At 36.1% G+C, this 12,704-nt stretch overlaps 1 protein-coding gene and 1 pseudogene across 2 annotated transcripts in view; both read right to left on the reverse strand.

Annotated features, from left to right (window-relative positions):
- The window catches only part of LOC144437471 (uncharacterized), a 3,556-nt gene extending 67 nt beyond the window's left edge, over nucleotides 1–3,489 (reverse strand). Inside the window, exons 1-3 of the mRNA XM_078126413.1 lie at nucleotides 3,388–3,489; nucleotides 2,889–2,993; nucleotides 1–1,302 (exon numbers count right to left, since the gene is read on the reverse strand). The exon at nucleotides 1–1,302 is cut by the window's left edge and continues 67 nt beyond it. Coding sequence (XP_077982539.1) covers nucleotides 671–1,302; nucleotides 2,889–2,991 — 735 coding nt within the window. The 5' untranslated portion in view covers nucleotides 2,992–2,993; nucleotides 3,388–3,489 and the 3' untranslated portion in view covers nucleotides 1–670. The remainder of the gene's footprint in view (nucleotides 1,303–2,888; nucleotides 2,994–3,387) is intronic.
- The window catches only part of LOC144438087 (uncharacterized), a 44,481-nt pseudogene that overhangs the window by 17,358 nt on the left and 14,419 nt on the right, over nucleotides 1–12,704 (reverse strand). Inside the window, exon 5 of the transcript XR_013481024.1 lies at nucleotides 11,097–11,581. The product of XR_013481024.1 is annotated as an uncharacterized LOC144438087 (transcript). The remainder of the gene's footprint in view (nucleotides 1–11,096; nucleotides 11,582–12,704) is intronic.

The following is a 12,704-nucleotide window of genomic DNA, read 5'->3' on the forward strand; positions in this document are numbered from 1 at the left end:
ATCCAAATTTTGTAAACTTTAATGAGACTGAGAAGTGGAACTTTATAATGATCAATATGCCTAGAGCAACTTGTAAATTTATTCACAAAGCTTACACCAGAAGGTGTAATCATCTTTATATAACAGTGTAGTATGTTACTTTTCTTTACTTGCTATGACTGTCCTCTTTGCACCCCTTATTTTTAAGTACTTTATAAGAGTAATTCAGTTTTGTAGTGACTAATAAGCCTGGTGGATGGGTGATGTGTTTGCATTCTGATATTGTTATTGCCAATTTGTAAAATGTATATCACATGTCACTATAATAAACAACCTTATACTATGCCAATAAAAAATCTGGCTCGAGATGATTTCCTGCAAATTTCCATCAAGGTATCCTGCAAGCGATCATTCCATAGTGTCCATAGAGTAAAAAAAATATGGACAACCTTTTACAGTATGGGAATTACATATGAATGTGTTTTTTTTTTCATTTGTATAAATTCTCCTATGTAATTTCATATCATGACACAAATATGGTTTATGATCTGTATGGAGTCTCATATGAACATTTCGATTATTTCCTTGATGAAATCTTTTTATCACGCTCCTTACATACAAATAGTCTTTGCTTTGTATAGATTCCCATGTGTTTGTTCAGATTACCAATTTGAACAAAACTTTTACCACACTACTTACATACAAATGGCCTTTCCTTTGTATGGATTCTCATGTGTACTTTCAAATTACCACTGTGAGCAAAACTTTTACCACACTCTTTACATACAAATGGTCTTTCGTTTGTGTGGATTCTCATGTGTACTTTCAGACGACTATTTTGAATAAAACGTTGACCACACTCCTCACATACAAATGGTCTTTCATTTGTATGGATTCTCATGTGTACTTTCAGATGAATACTTTGAGTAAAACTTTTACCACACTCCTTACATACAAACGGTCTTTCCTTAGTATGGATTCTCATGTGTACTTTCAAATAATAATTATGACAAAACCTTTTACAACAATCAGTACATACAAATGGCCTTTCATTTTTATAGTTTCCATTGTCATCTCCTGTAGCACTGGACCCTAAACAATGCTCCTCAGAGTCTGACAGAGTCTGTTCATTGCTAATAATATCACAATTTCCACATGTCATTGTATTTTTTGGAGAATTCTGGCTCTCTTTGGTCACTAACACATCACAGTCACTTCTTGTACTATACTCTATACAATGCTCCTCAGAGTCTTCTTCAACCATGACTTCATCCAATGTAACAAGTCCATGTTGACAAAGACAATCTATTACCATGAATTTATCTGTTAACACAAAAAATAAAGGTGTTAGTCATGTGACTCACTGATCATAAATCTAAATTAACATTTTATGATTATTATGATTGTCATTAATTTTAAAAAGGCAGTGATCATCTGAAGACTATATGTTACTAACAAAACTTGTCCATATATGTGATTTATATGAATGCAAAAATGTAATGAAACAACCAAGATCCGGAACAACTCATAGCAGATGTAAATAATGCCCAGGTAGACAAGCATATGACGTTAGAAGGATAGAAGAAACTAAATGGTACTGTGCTGCGTAAGTCTTACCCATGGAGATGGACTAAATAACACCATAGTGCTGCATTTCTGCTATATGTCAGGAAGATTCCTTTCAAGCAGTTGAAATGACAGATGGACATAAAACACAGAATTCTGCATGATTAATAATCAATTTTGTAATTTACCTATGGTCTCTGAACCAAGTTTGTATTGATCTGAAGTAAAGATCCCTAAGTACACCTTTACATTTGTTGGCAAATAATTGAAAAAGTACCTATGGTGTTGTAGCACAATTGTGCAATTCCTGATTACTCCCCGTTATCTTTACAATATATACCATTGCATTATTTGGCTCTTTCTGTGTGTGCATGGCCTCGCTGCTAAGCACATATAATACACACCCAAATTTTACTGTTGCTTAGGGAGCTGCCTTGTTGCTAGGTATATTAGCATTCATTTTTTGACATACGTAAGCATACACTGCTATCTTTGCAAAACATATTTGCATTTTGCTGTTGCTCAGAATGCTACAATTGCTAGGGCAAGTTGTCTTGAAATATATCTGCAGAATAACTCCTCTACAATATTTTGGCCCCCATTAACAAATAAGTTTTCAGGGTATAACTTCTGTGGTTTTGATATGGCCAGTATTAGGTAAAATCTACCCACCTCACCCAAACCCCCATGTCATGTTACCTGGGTACGGACTTCCCATACACAATTACCATAGACTCTATGGGGAAACACTGCCCATTTACCTCCTTTCTCCCCTTCTGTTACTGTGGTTCCCCAATCTTAGCAAAAAGGAGAACTTTTCCATAAAAATTCATATATTCAGAACAAAGGCATATTTTTGACCCAAAACTCACATCTCTTATACAATCCATTTCATACAAAAATTTCTATCTCTACACCCTCACCAAATACTATAGCATGGCAATCAGTCTGGCAGGCTTTGACATTAAGTTGTTGAAATACACACACAACATAGATACACACATTTCACCATGCCTTTGGTAATACTGAAGCATTTCGTCATGTAAAATCATGAAGACTCTCCTCAAGAGCACACATTTTATGAAAATATCTCTTTCCTGGAGTGGCATTCCCCTTATAAGTTATAATTGTTTACATACACACGTACATTTGTACATCAATACATACACACTCACCATTCCTTTAGCATACTGAACCAGCTCAGTTGTGCTAAAAGGGACTTTCACTGTCTAATTCAAATCCGATACTACTGACTCACAAATTTCTGCAAACAACAAACTTGTCATCAAGTCAATATGATACAATGGAATGGGTGGTGTTATGTATAAATTACTACAACATACCTTTGTCAGAGAGTGTGTTATTCTCAAGTCGGTAAAGTAACACTTGATATGCTTCATTCAAGTCTCGTTCATATAGGCTGAATACCAACTCTTCATTGTCCATTTCTGATTCAGAAAGCAAATGCAATTTAGTGACTGTTTAGTACAAAGACAAAAGATTGTATATGTTGACCACTAGGGGCGCTGTGTCATGGTGGGGAGAATACGTACTTCAGCATGCAAATTGTCCGTGTCTGTATGTTGCAACAGTATGGACCCATTAACAGAGGCTTGCGGGACGCCGTGCTGACGTAGTTACCCTTAGAAAGCAGATGTTGACTGTTTAAATAATGTTTGTTCGTGAACGGACCGTAATGATTACTGTAGTCTGTAGTGTACAATAAATTCAAGGTGGACGTGCTCTTTATCAGGCGGGTACGCGGGTCTTGATTGTTCACTTTCGTCAATTTTGTCCATATATTCACTGTCAAATTACTTTACCTGATGATTAAGTACCTACCTAGAGTTTATCTTGTCTAGAAAGTGATTGGAGAGTGCCCCAGGATTGATTATCCGCACAGTGCAGTCCACAGACAGTGTCTATGTTGTCGTACCAGAGACGCCAACCAAAATCTTTACTAATAAGTCGTGTCATCGCTCATGCGCACATTGGTATTTTTGTCTCACGTCTGTTTGGTACGGTGGCCCACAGGTGACAGACGAAAACTAAATTTGTGCGATAAATAATTTATTTTTGAGGGCAAAATATTTAATAAAAGGATAACACTTTTATTTCATATGACAAAACATTAATTTCTTATCAAAGCAAAAATCTACAATTTCTGTGAAAAATAAATTCTTTTTACAGAGCAGAACATTAATTTGCGAAACGAACATTTTTATTCATTTGGCCCAAACTTTATTTTCGAGTGATAACATTTAAGTTGTGGGATAAAATGTTTAATTGTTGGTGCAATGTGTTTGAAACATTAGAACCGTTTTTTTCTAAAGTTTTCTAACAAGACAAAATACCTCATTGCAAACTATTAATCCTTAGAGCAGTACACCAAGTTTTCGTGAAAAAACTCTAAATTTGTGTAAAAAGTATTTAAATGTCAAGCCGGAATATGAATTTAAGTCCTTTACAATCTTATACTCTGACTGCAGAAACAACATTTTGTCACCATACAATCCCCTTTTTCATCAATGAGATTTACTTAATACAGGTTGCAACATTAATGTTTAAGGACGAAACATTAATTTGCGAGGACAAAACTTTCTTTTCGCTTGACGGAAGTTGGACTGCATGACGGAAATTGATTATATATCCCACAATCCTCGGCACACTCTTGGCGGCTATTTCAACTTCGCGACCAGTACTATATCTGATCGTGTCAAGTGGTAAACACATCAAGTGTTTCCAGTGTATAAATAGTTTTTAAAGATAATAAAGGACGGAAACACCATTCCCATCAATACTGGTATCCCTGGACCCAATCTCATTAAAATCTGATGTGGTGAAAGCAGCTAAATGCTTTATTTACCTCTATTTCCATCGTTTTGTGATGTTTCCCATGCAGGCGGCGATCACTCGAAACAAAAGCAAGCGACACAAACTGTGGAAATAGAGATAAATAAAGCATTTAGCTGCTTTCATCACATCAGATTTTAATCAGATTGTCCTGGACCAATAGGGAAAAAATTAAATGGACCGATCGCCTTCTCAAGAATTAAAAGTTATATTGAAAATGATTGTGTCCTGTGAAATAGTTATAGAATATATATCATGAGAGTTGGACCCTGAATGCACAACACCTCGAAAAACAGACAGACTAAAAACGAAGAATGTACCGCTGTCCTATACATTCCAACGCTGATCTAGGTACTGAGAATGACACTGTGGCTGTAATATAGTGCTCTGGTTCCAGATGCTCATAGATATGTGACTTCACGACATAATCACAGAATTGAGGCCTTTTATCGAGAGATTACGAAGAGTATTTCAGGTCTGAATTTATGGCAGGGGGTCTGAGGACAAATGGGGGCCAACAAATTGAAGGTTTTAAGGGGGGACATGGAAATTCCGATTGTTGAAAGGGGAGGGGCACGAAATGTTTAGCTCACGATTTGAACCAAAGTGCACCTCGGGAGTGGTCGTTTAAGGAGTAAATTTGAACATTTCTTGCAGCTTTGCCACAATGAATTCAAAAGCCTACAGTCAGTTATAAGATGGGTGATTACTATATGAAACATGTATACCTTAATCTCTCTTCTCCCTCCCTCCCTCCCTCCCCCTATGTATGTATGTAATTATGTATGTAATTATGTATGTATGTATTTTACTATGTATGTATGTATGTATGTATGTATGTATGTATGTATGTATGTATGTATGTATGCATGCATGCATGCATGCATGCATGCATGCATGTATGTATGTATGTATGTATGTATGTATGTATGTATGTATGTCTCTGTGTGTGTGCGTGTGTGTGTATGTATGTATGTATGTATGTATGTATGTATGTATGTATGTATGTATGTATGTATGTATGTGTGTGTGTGTGTGTGTGTGTGTGTGTGTGAAACCATGAAATTCTTTGCTGATATTTGGTTTCAATCACATGTTGCTCTCGTCTAGTTGGAATTTGGTTTTAGTGGACATGATCTATCACCAACTTTAATCACACGCAAAACATGTACCATTAAAAGGCCATGCTGTATTGTGATGTATGCTCCCAATATAAGAAATTGATGTCAAAAATGAGATTTTCACTTTCCATGGGGATAATGGACTCCAACTTTTGAAAAGACAATTAATATAAGCACCTTAAAAAGTTAAAATTGTTTTACAGTACACATCAATGACGCTATTGTATATTTTCTCAGTTTAGTCGCCTGGTGGCACTGTGCATGCTGCAAACTACAGCATCTTTTCGTGATTCTATTTATTGCTAAAATGAAAATGAATACTTTGAAACCGACATTTTTCGATGTTTAGCCAAGGAAGCTTATTCTTCAATACATCATGAATTACTTCAGAGATGCCTCTTACACACAATGAAATCAAAAGATTCTGTAAACAAAATCCCTTGGGGGAAAAAAGGAAGTTAGTTTCACCAAGATCTATAATTGAGATTCACCCGTTGTTTTTATGTATTCAATTATTACTACTTTGCCCACGATAACACACTGCCAAAACTTTAAAAGGTACTTATAAGACGAAATGTCATTTATAATGTACTGATAACTGTTTTTATTTATGGATATTGAAAAAATACTTTTAAATTGCTATGGATTCACACGGAATTTTGAATTCCAAAACAAAACACGGGGGTGATTATTATGTTTGCGCGATTGTCATGTTGCAGGAACCTGTGCCATCAGATTTATTATACCCACATGTCTGTCCCTCATCTCAAATGACAAATGTTTACAAGATCTTTGTGGAACTTTAAAACGTCCTCTTAATCATTGGGTTGGGTAATGTCACGGCTATTCATCACAAGGCTACGGTTAGAATTTACGGCAGGGAGGGGGGGGAGAAAATATTTTGATCAAAAGAATTTCGTAGCCCTCCCCCTCCCCAATAACTTTCGTAACCCCCGACACATATTATAATATGTATAATTATACCACCCCCCCCCCCCCCCACTTCCGTAAAACTGTATGGTACACTGCATTAAAATGAAAGTGACAATCGATTTCAATATAAGAGATTTATATTTCATTACCCAAATAGATGCAACAAAACGTCTTACATTGGGCTGACTTTGAAAGACTTGACCAGCAAGGTTTTTTTTCAATTTTGATTTGGGCAGAAACAGCATCACCCATGATAGCTTGTGGGGAGGGTATGGGAGGGGTTCCTCCCTCACAGTATGCTTTTTTATAATAAGGATGATAAAGATAAAGAGGCCATTTACTGGGCATAAACTTAGAGAGAGAGAGAGAGAGAGAGAGAGAGAGAGAGAGAGAGAGAGAGAGAGAGAGAGAGAGAGAGAGAGAGACAGAGAGAGACAGAGACAGAGAGAGACAGAGAGAGACAGAGAGAGACAGAGAGACAGAGAGAGACAGAGAGAGACAGAGAGAGACAGAGAGAGAGACAGAGAGAGACACACAGAGAGAGGGGGGACGGCCAGCCAGACAAACAGACAGACAGACAGACAGACAGACAGACAGACAGACAGACAGACAGACAGACAGACAGACAGACGGACGGACGGAAGGACGGACGGACGGACGGAGGGAGGGAGGGAGGGAGGGAGGGAGATTAAGGCATACATATTTCGTATCACCCATCTTATCACTGACTGTAGGCTTTTGAATTCGTTGTGGCAAAGCAGCAAGAAATGTTCAAATGTACTCGGTAAACGACAACTCCCGAGGTGCACTTTTGTTCAAATCATGAGCTAAATATTTCGTGCCCCTCCCCTTTCAAACGATCAGAATTTCCATGTCCCTCCCCCTTAAAACCTCCAATTTGTTGCCCCCCACCCCCCCCCATTTGTCCTCAGACCCCCTGCCATAAATTCAGAACTGAAATACTCTTCGTAATCTCGATAACAGACGTCAATTCTGTGATTATGTCGTGAAGTCACATATCTATGAGCATTTGGGTCATCACAAACCAAAGCACTATATATAGTTTGTGTCACTTGCTTTTGTTCCGAGTGATCGCCGCCTGCGTGGGAAACATCACAAACGATGGAAATAGAGGTAAATAAAGCATTTAGCTGCTTTCACCACATCAGATTTTAATGAGATTGGGTCCAGGAATACTAGTATTGATGGGTATGGTGTTTCCGTCCTTTATTATTTTTAAAAAAACATTTATACACTGGAAACACTTGATGTGTTTACCACTTGACATGATCAGATACAGTGCTGGTCGCGAAGTTGAAATAGCCGCCAAGAGTGTGCCGAGGATTGTGGGATATATAATCAATTTTCGTCATGCAGTCCAACCTCCGTCAAGCAAAAAGAAAGTTTTGTCCTCGCACATTAATGTTTCGTCCTCAAACATTAATGTTGCACCCTGTGTTAAGTAAATCTCGTCGATAACAAATGGGGTTGTATGGTGACAAATGTTGTTTCTGCAGTCAGAGTGTAAGATTGTAAAGGACTTAAATTCATATTCCGGCTTGATATTTAAATACTTTTACACAAATTTAGAGTTTTTTTCACGAAAACTTGGTGTACTGCTCTAAGGATTAATAGTTTGCAATGAGGTATTTTAAGTCTTGCTAGAAAACTTTAGAAAAAACGGTTCTAATGTTTCAAACATTGCACCAACAATTTAAATATTTTATCGCACAACATAAATGTTATCACTCGAAAATAAAGTTTGGGCCAAACGAATGAAAAATTTTGTTTCGCAAATTAATTTTCTGCTCTGTAAAAAGAATTTATTTGTCACAGAAATTGTAGTTTTTTGCTTTGATATTTCTATATTGACCCAAGAAATTAATGTTTTGTCGTATGAAATAAAAGTGTTATCCTTTTATTAAATATTTTGCCCACAAAAATAAATTATTTATAGCACAAATTTAGTTTTCGTCTGTCACCTGTGGGCCGCCATAGTTTGGTACATGTAACTAACTTAATTGAAATTTAGACTCCACGAAAACGCTTCACCACAGGGCAAAACATCGGGAGTGTCATTTGAATCATAATTTTATGAGAACACTGTGTTGAAATATGAACCTCATGTTGTTGTTTTGACATTGTAATAATTTGATATATTTTACCATAGACCCTCCCTCCACCATGGTGGAGGGGCTGTGATTTAAACTAGCTGTAGGAGAGGGCGCACAATCAAAACGTGTCGCTGCATTTATTAAGGTTCCGTTCATTAGTACAGCTGGTGGGATGGGTGAGAGAATGGGGAGGGCGAGGAACCTGAAATTTTGCGTCACTGTTATTAGAGGTGACGCAATTTCTTTAAATTTCGCCACTGTCTTTGATAAACAAATGAATAGAATACACATTTATTTGATAAAATCATGAAGTATGGTTTATTATTATCTTAGCATGTATACCACACAATTCAGTTTGAATAAAAGTGCCAATGGCGTTGAAGCATAACTGTTGACAGTAAACTGTAATTCTCTGTATTGATAATGTGGTCTTGTTGCTAGGTATATTTATATTTGCAATCATGTGGGTGTGATCTTATTGCCAGGCATATCTACATAATTCATTTACTTTCCTGTCACTAGTGCTATTTGGGCATTATACGTCATTGTTTACCTGTTGCTATGGGCATGGTCATGATGCTTAGGGCATTTACATGTTTAAAATAATGTTTATTCAAACGCATTATACATTGTTATATTTGTATTTAAAAAAAAACACTATCATTTGACTGTTGCTAAGGGCATGCTCACGGTTGCTATGTAAGTATGACACACTCACAATTTGCAGACTAACACTTTTAGAATCATTACCAAATTTCATCCCCAGTAATTTGAGAGGTAAAGTTCAATACCAAAATCACTTGTATCAACTACAAGACAGACATACAGACAGACATACAGTCAGACAGACATACAGACAGACAGACAGACAGACAGACAGACTGACTAACTGACTGACTGACTGACTGACTGACTGACAGGCATTTCACTTCAAACCAAACTGTGGTTCAGTTAGGTAGAGAATGTTTAAAATAAAATCCTGTGTTACTCGCACACACTTTATTACATTATGTTAAGAACCCATAAAAATGTTAATGCATTAATTAGATCAATTTAAACAATCATTTCTGTACACTCCTGTCTAAATATTCCTGAGACATATCACCAAAACAATCATTGGAGTTTTTTACCAAAAATGACATTTTCGTACCCAAATCACACATCTGTGATACAATCATTTTGCTTTCAATTTCCCAACTCAACACCACATGTAATGTTCCTACCAAATACCGTCAATCGGTCAGACAGTTTTTGAGTTTCAGTTGTTCACACACACACATACACACACACACACACACACACACACATACACACACACACACACACACACACACACACACACACACACACACACACACACACCATGCCTATAGCACTACTAAACTTCATTAGTTTAGTTATTACGACAATTGGCAATTGGTCTTCTGAAATGTATGACATCTTTGAAAGTCTAGATATTGATGAGTTGATTCCATGTAATACTGGGATTGTCAGGTTCTGTAAACATTCGAATTGTACTGAAAACTGGTATATGCATGTTCGTAACAAACCGAAATTACGCACGTACAGTATCTTTAAAAGAACACATTGCCGTGAAAATTATTTAGATTTAGATTTGTCAAGAGCTGAACGTTCTCTTTTTGTTCAGTTACGAGTAGGAATACTTCCACTCAGGATTGAAACAGGTCGTTTTAGGGGTGAGGTGTTACATACTCGCCTCTGTGTGTTATGTAATGCAAATTCAATTGAGGATGAATCTCACTTTTTATTTCACTGTTCATTCTATCATGATTTAAGAACACATTTTTACAATATTATACTTGAGTCTAATCCAAATTTTGTAAACTTTAATGAGACTGAGAAGTGGAACTTTATAATGATCAATATGCCTAGAGCAACTTGTAAATTTATTCACAAAGCTTACACCAGAAGGTGTAATCATCTTTATATAACAGTGTAGTATGTTACTTTTCTTTACTTGCTATGACTGTCCTCTTTGCACCCCTTATTTTTAAGTACTTTATAAGAGTAATTCAGTTTTGTAGTGACTAATAAGCCTGGTGGATGGGTGATGTGTTTGCATTCTGATATTGTTATTGCCAATTTGTAAAATGTATATCACATGTCACTATAATAAACAACCTTATACTATGCCAATAAAAAATCTGGCTCGAGATGATTTCCTGCAAATTTCCATCAAGGTATCCTGCAAGCGATCATTCCATAGTGTCCATAGAGTAAAAAAAATATGGACAACCTTTTACAGTATAATCATGACCAACTGGGAATTACATATGAATGTGGTTTTTTTCATTTGTATAAATTCTCCTATGTAATTTCATATCGTGACACAAATATGGTTTATGATCTGTATGGAGTCTCATATGAACATTTCGATTATTTCCTTGATGAAATCTTTTTATCACGCTCCTTACATACAAATAGTCTTTGATTTGTATGGATTCCCATGTGTTTGTTCAGATTACCAATTTGAACAAAACTTTTACCACACTACTTACATACAAATGGCCTTTCCTTTGTATGGATTCTCATGTGTACTTTCAAATTACCACTGTGAGCAAAACTTTTACCACACTCTTTACATACAAATGGTCTTTCATTTGTGTGGATTCTCATGTGTACTTTCAGATTACTATTTTGAGTAAAACGTTTACTACACTCCTTACATACAAATGGTCTTTCATTTGTATGTATTCTCATGTGTACTTTTAAATCAATATTTTGAGTAAAACTTTTACCACACTCCTTACAAACAAATGGTCTTTCATTTGTGTGGATTCTCATGTGTACTTTCAGATTACTATTTTGAGTAAAACGTTTACTACACTCCTTACATACAAATGGTCTTTCATTTGTATGTATTCTCATGTGTACTTTTAAATCAATATTTTGAGTAAAACTTTTACCACACTCCTTACATACAAATGGTCTTTCGTTTGTGTGGATTCTCATGTGTACTTTCAGACGACTATTTTGAATAAAACGTTGACCACACTCCTCACATACAAATGGTCTTTCATTTGTATGGATTCTCATGTGTACTTTCAGATGAATACTTTGAGTAAAACTTTTACCACACTCCTTACATACAAACGGTCTTTCCTTAGTATGGATTCTCATGTGTACTTTCAAATAATAATTATGACAAAACCTTTTACAACAATCAGTACATACAAATGGCCTTTCATTTTTATAGTTTCCATTGTCATCTCCTGTAGCACTGGACCCTAAACAATGCTCCTCAGAGTCTGACAGAGTCTGTTCATTGCTAATAATATCACAATTTCCACATGTCATTGTATTTTTTGGAGAATTCTGGCTCTCTTTGGTCACTAACACATCACAGTCACTTCTTGTACTATACTCTATACAATGCTCCTCAGAGTCTTCTTCAACCATGACTTCATCCAATGTAACAAGTCCATGTTGACAAAGACAATCTATTACCATGAATTTATCTGTTAACACAAAAAATAAAGGTGTTAGTCATGTGACTCACTGATCATAAATCTAAATTAACATTTTATGATTATTATGATTGTCATTAATTTTAAAAAGGCAGTGATCATCTGAAGACTATATGTTACTAACAAAACTTGTCCATATATGTGATTTATATGAATGCAAAAATGTAATGAAACAACCAAGATCCGGAACAACTCATAGCAGATGTAAATAATGCCCAGGTAGACAAGCATATGACGTTAGAAGGATAGAAGAAACTAAATGGTACTGTGCTGCGTAAGTCTTACCCATGGAGATGGACTAAATAACACCATAGTGCTGCATTTCTGCTATATGTCAGGAAGATTCCTTTCAAGCAGTTGAAATGACAGATGGACAGAAAACACAGAATTCTGCATGATTAATAATCAATTTTGTAGTTTACCTATGGTCTCTGAACCAAGTTTGTATTGATCTGAAGTAAAGATCCCTAAGTACACCTTTACATTTGTTGGCAAATAATTGAAAAAGTACCTATGGTGTTGTAGCACAATTGTGCAATTCCTGATTACTCCCCGTTATCTTTACAATATATTACCATTGCATTATTTGGCTCTTTCTGTGTGTGCATGGCCTCGCTGCTAAGCACATATAATACACACCCAAATTTTAC

This window comes from Glandiceps talaboti, chromosome 7, assembly GCF_964340395.1.
Source record: "Glandiceps talaboti chromosome 7, keGlaTala1.1, whole genome shotgun sequence".
In the NCBI taxonomy this organism is placed as follows: domain Eukaryota; kingdom Metazoa; phylum Hemichordata; class Enteropneusta; family Spengelidae; genus Glandiceps; species Glandiceps talaboti.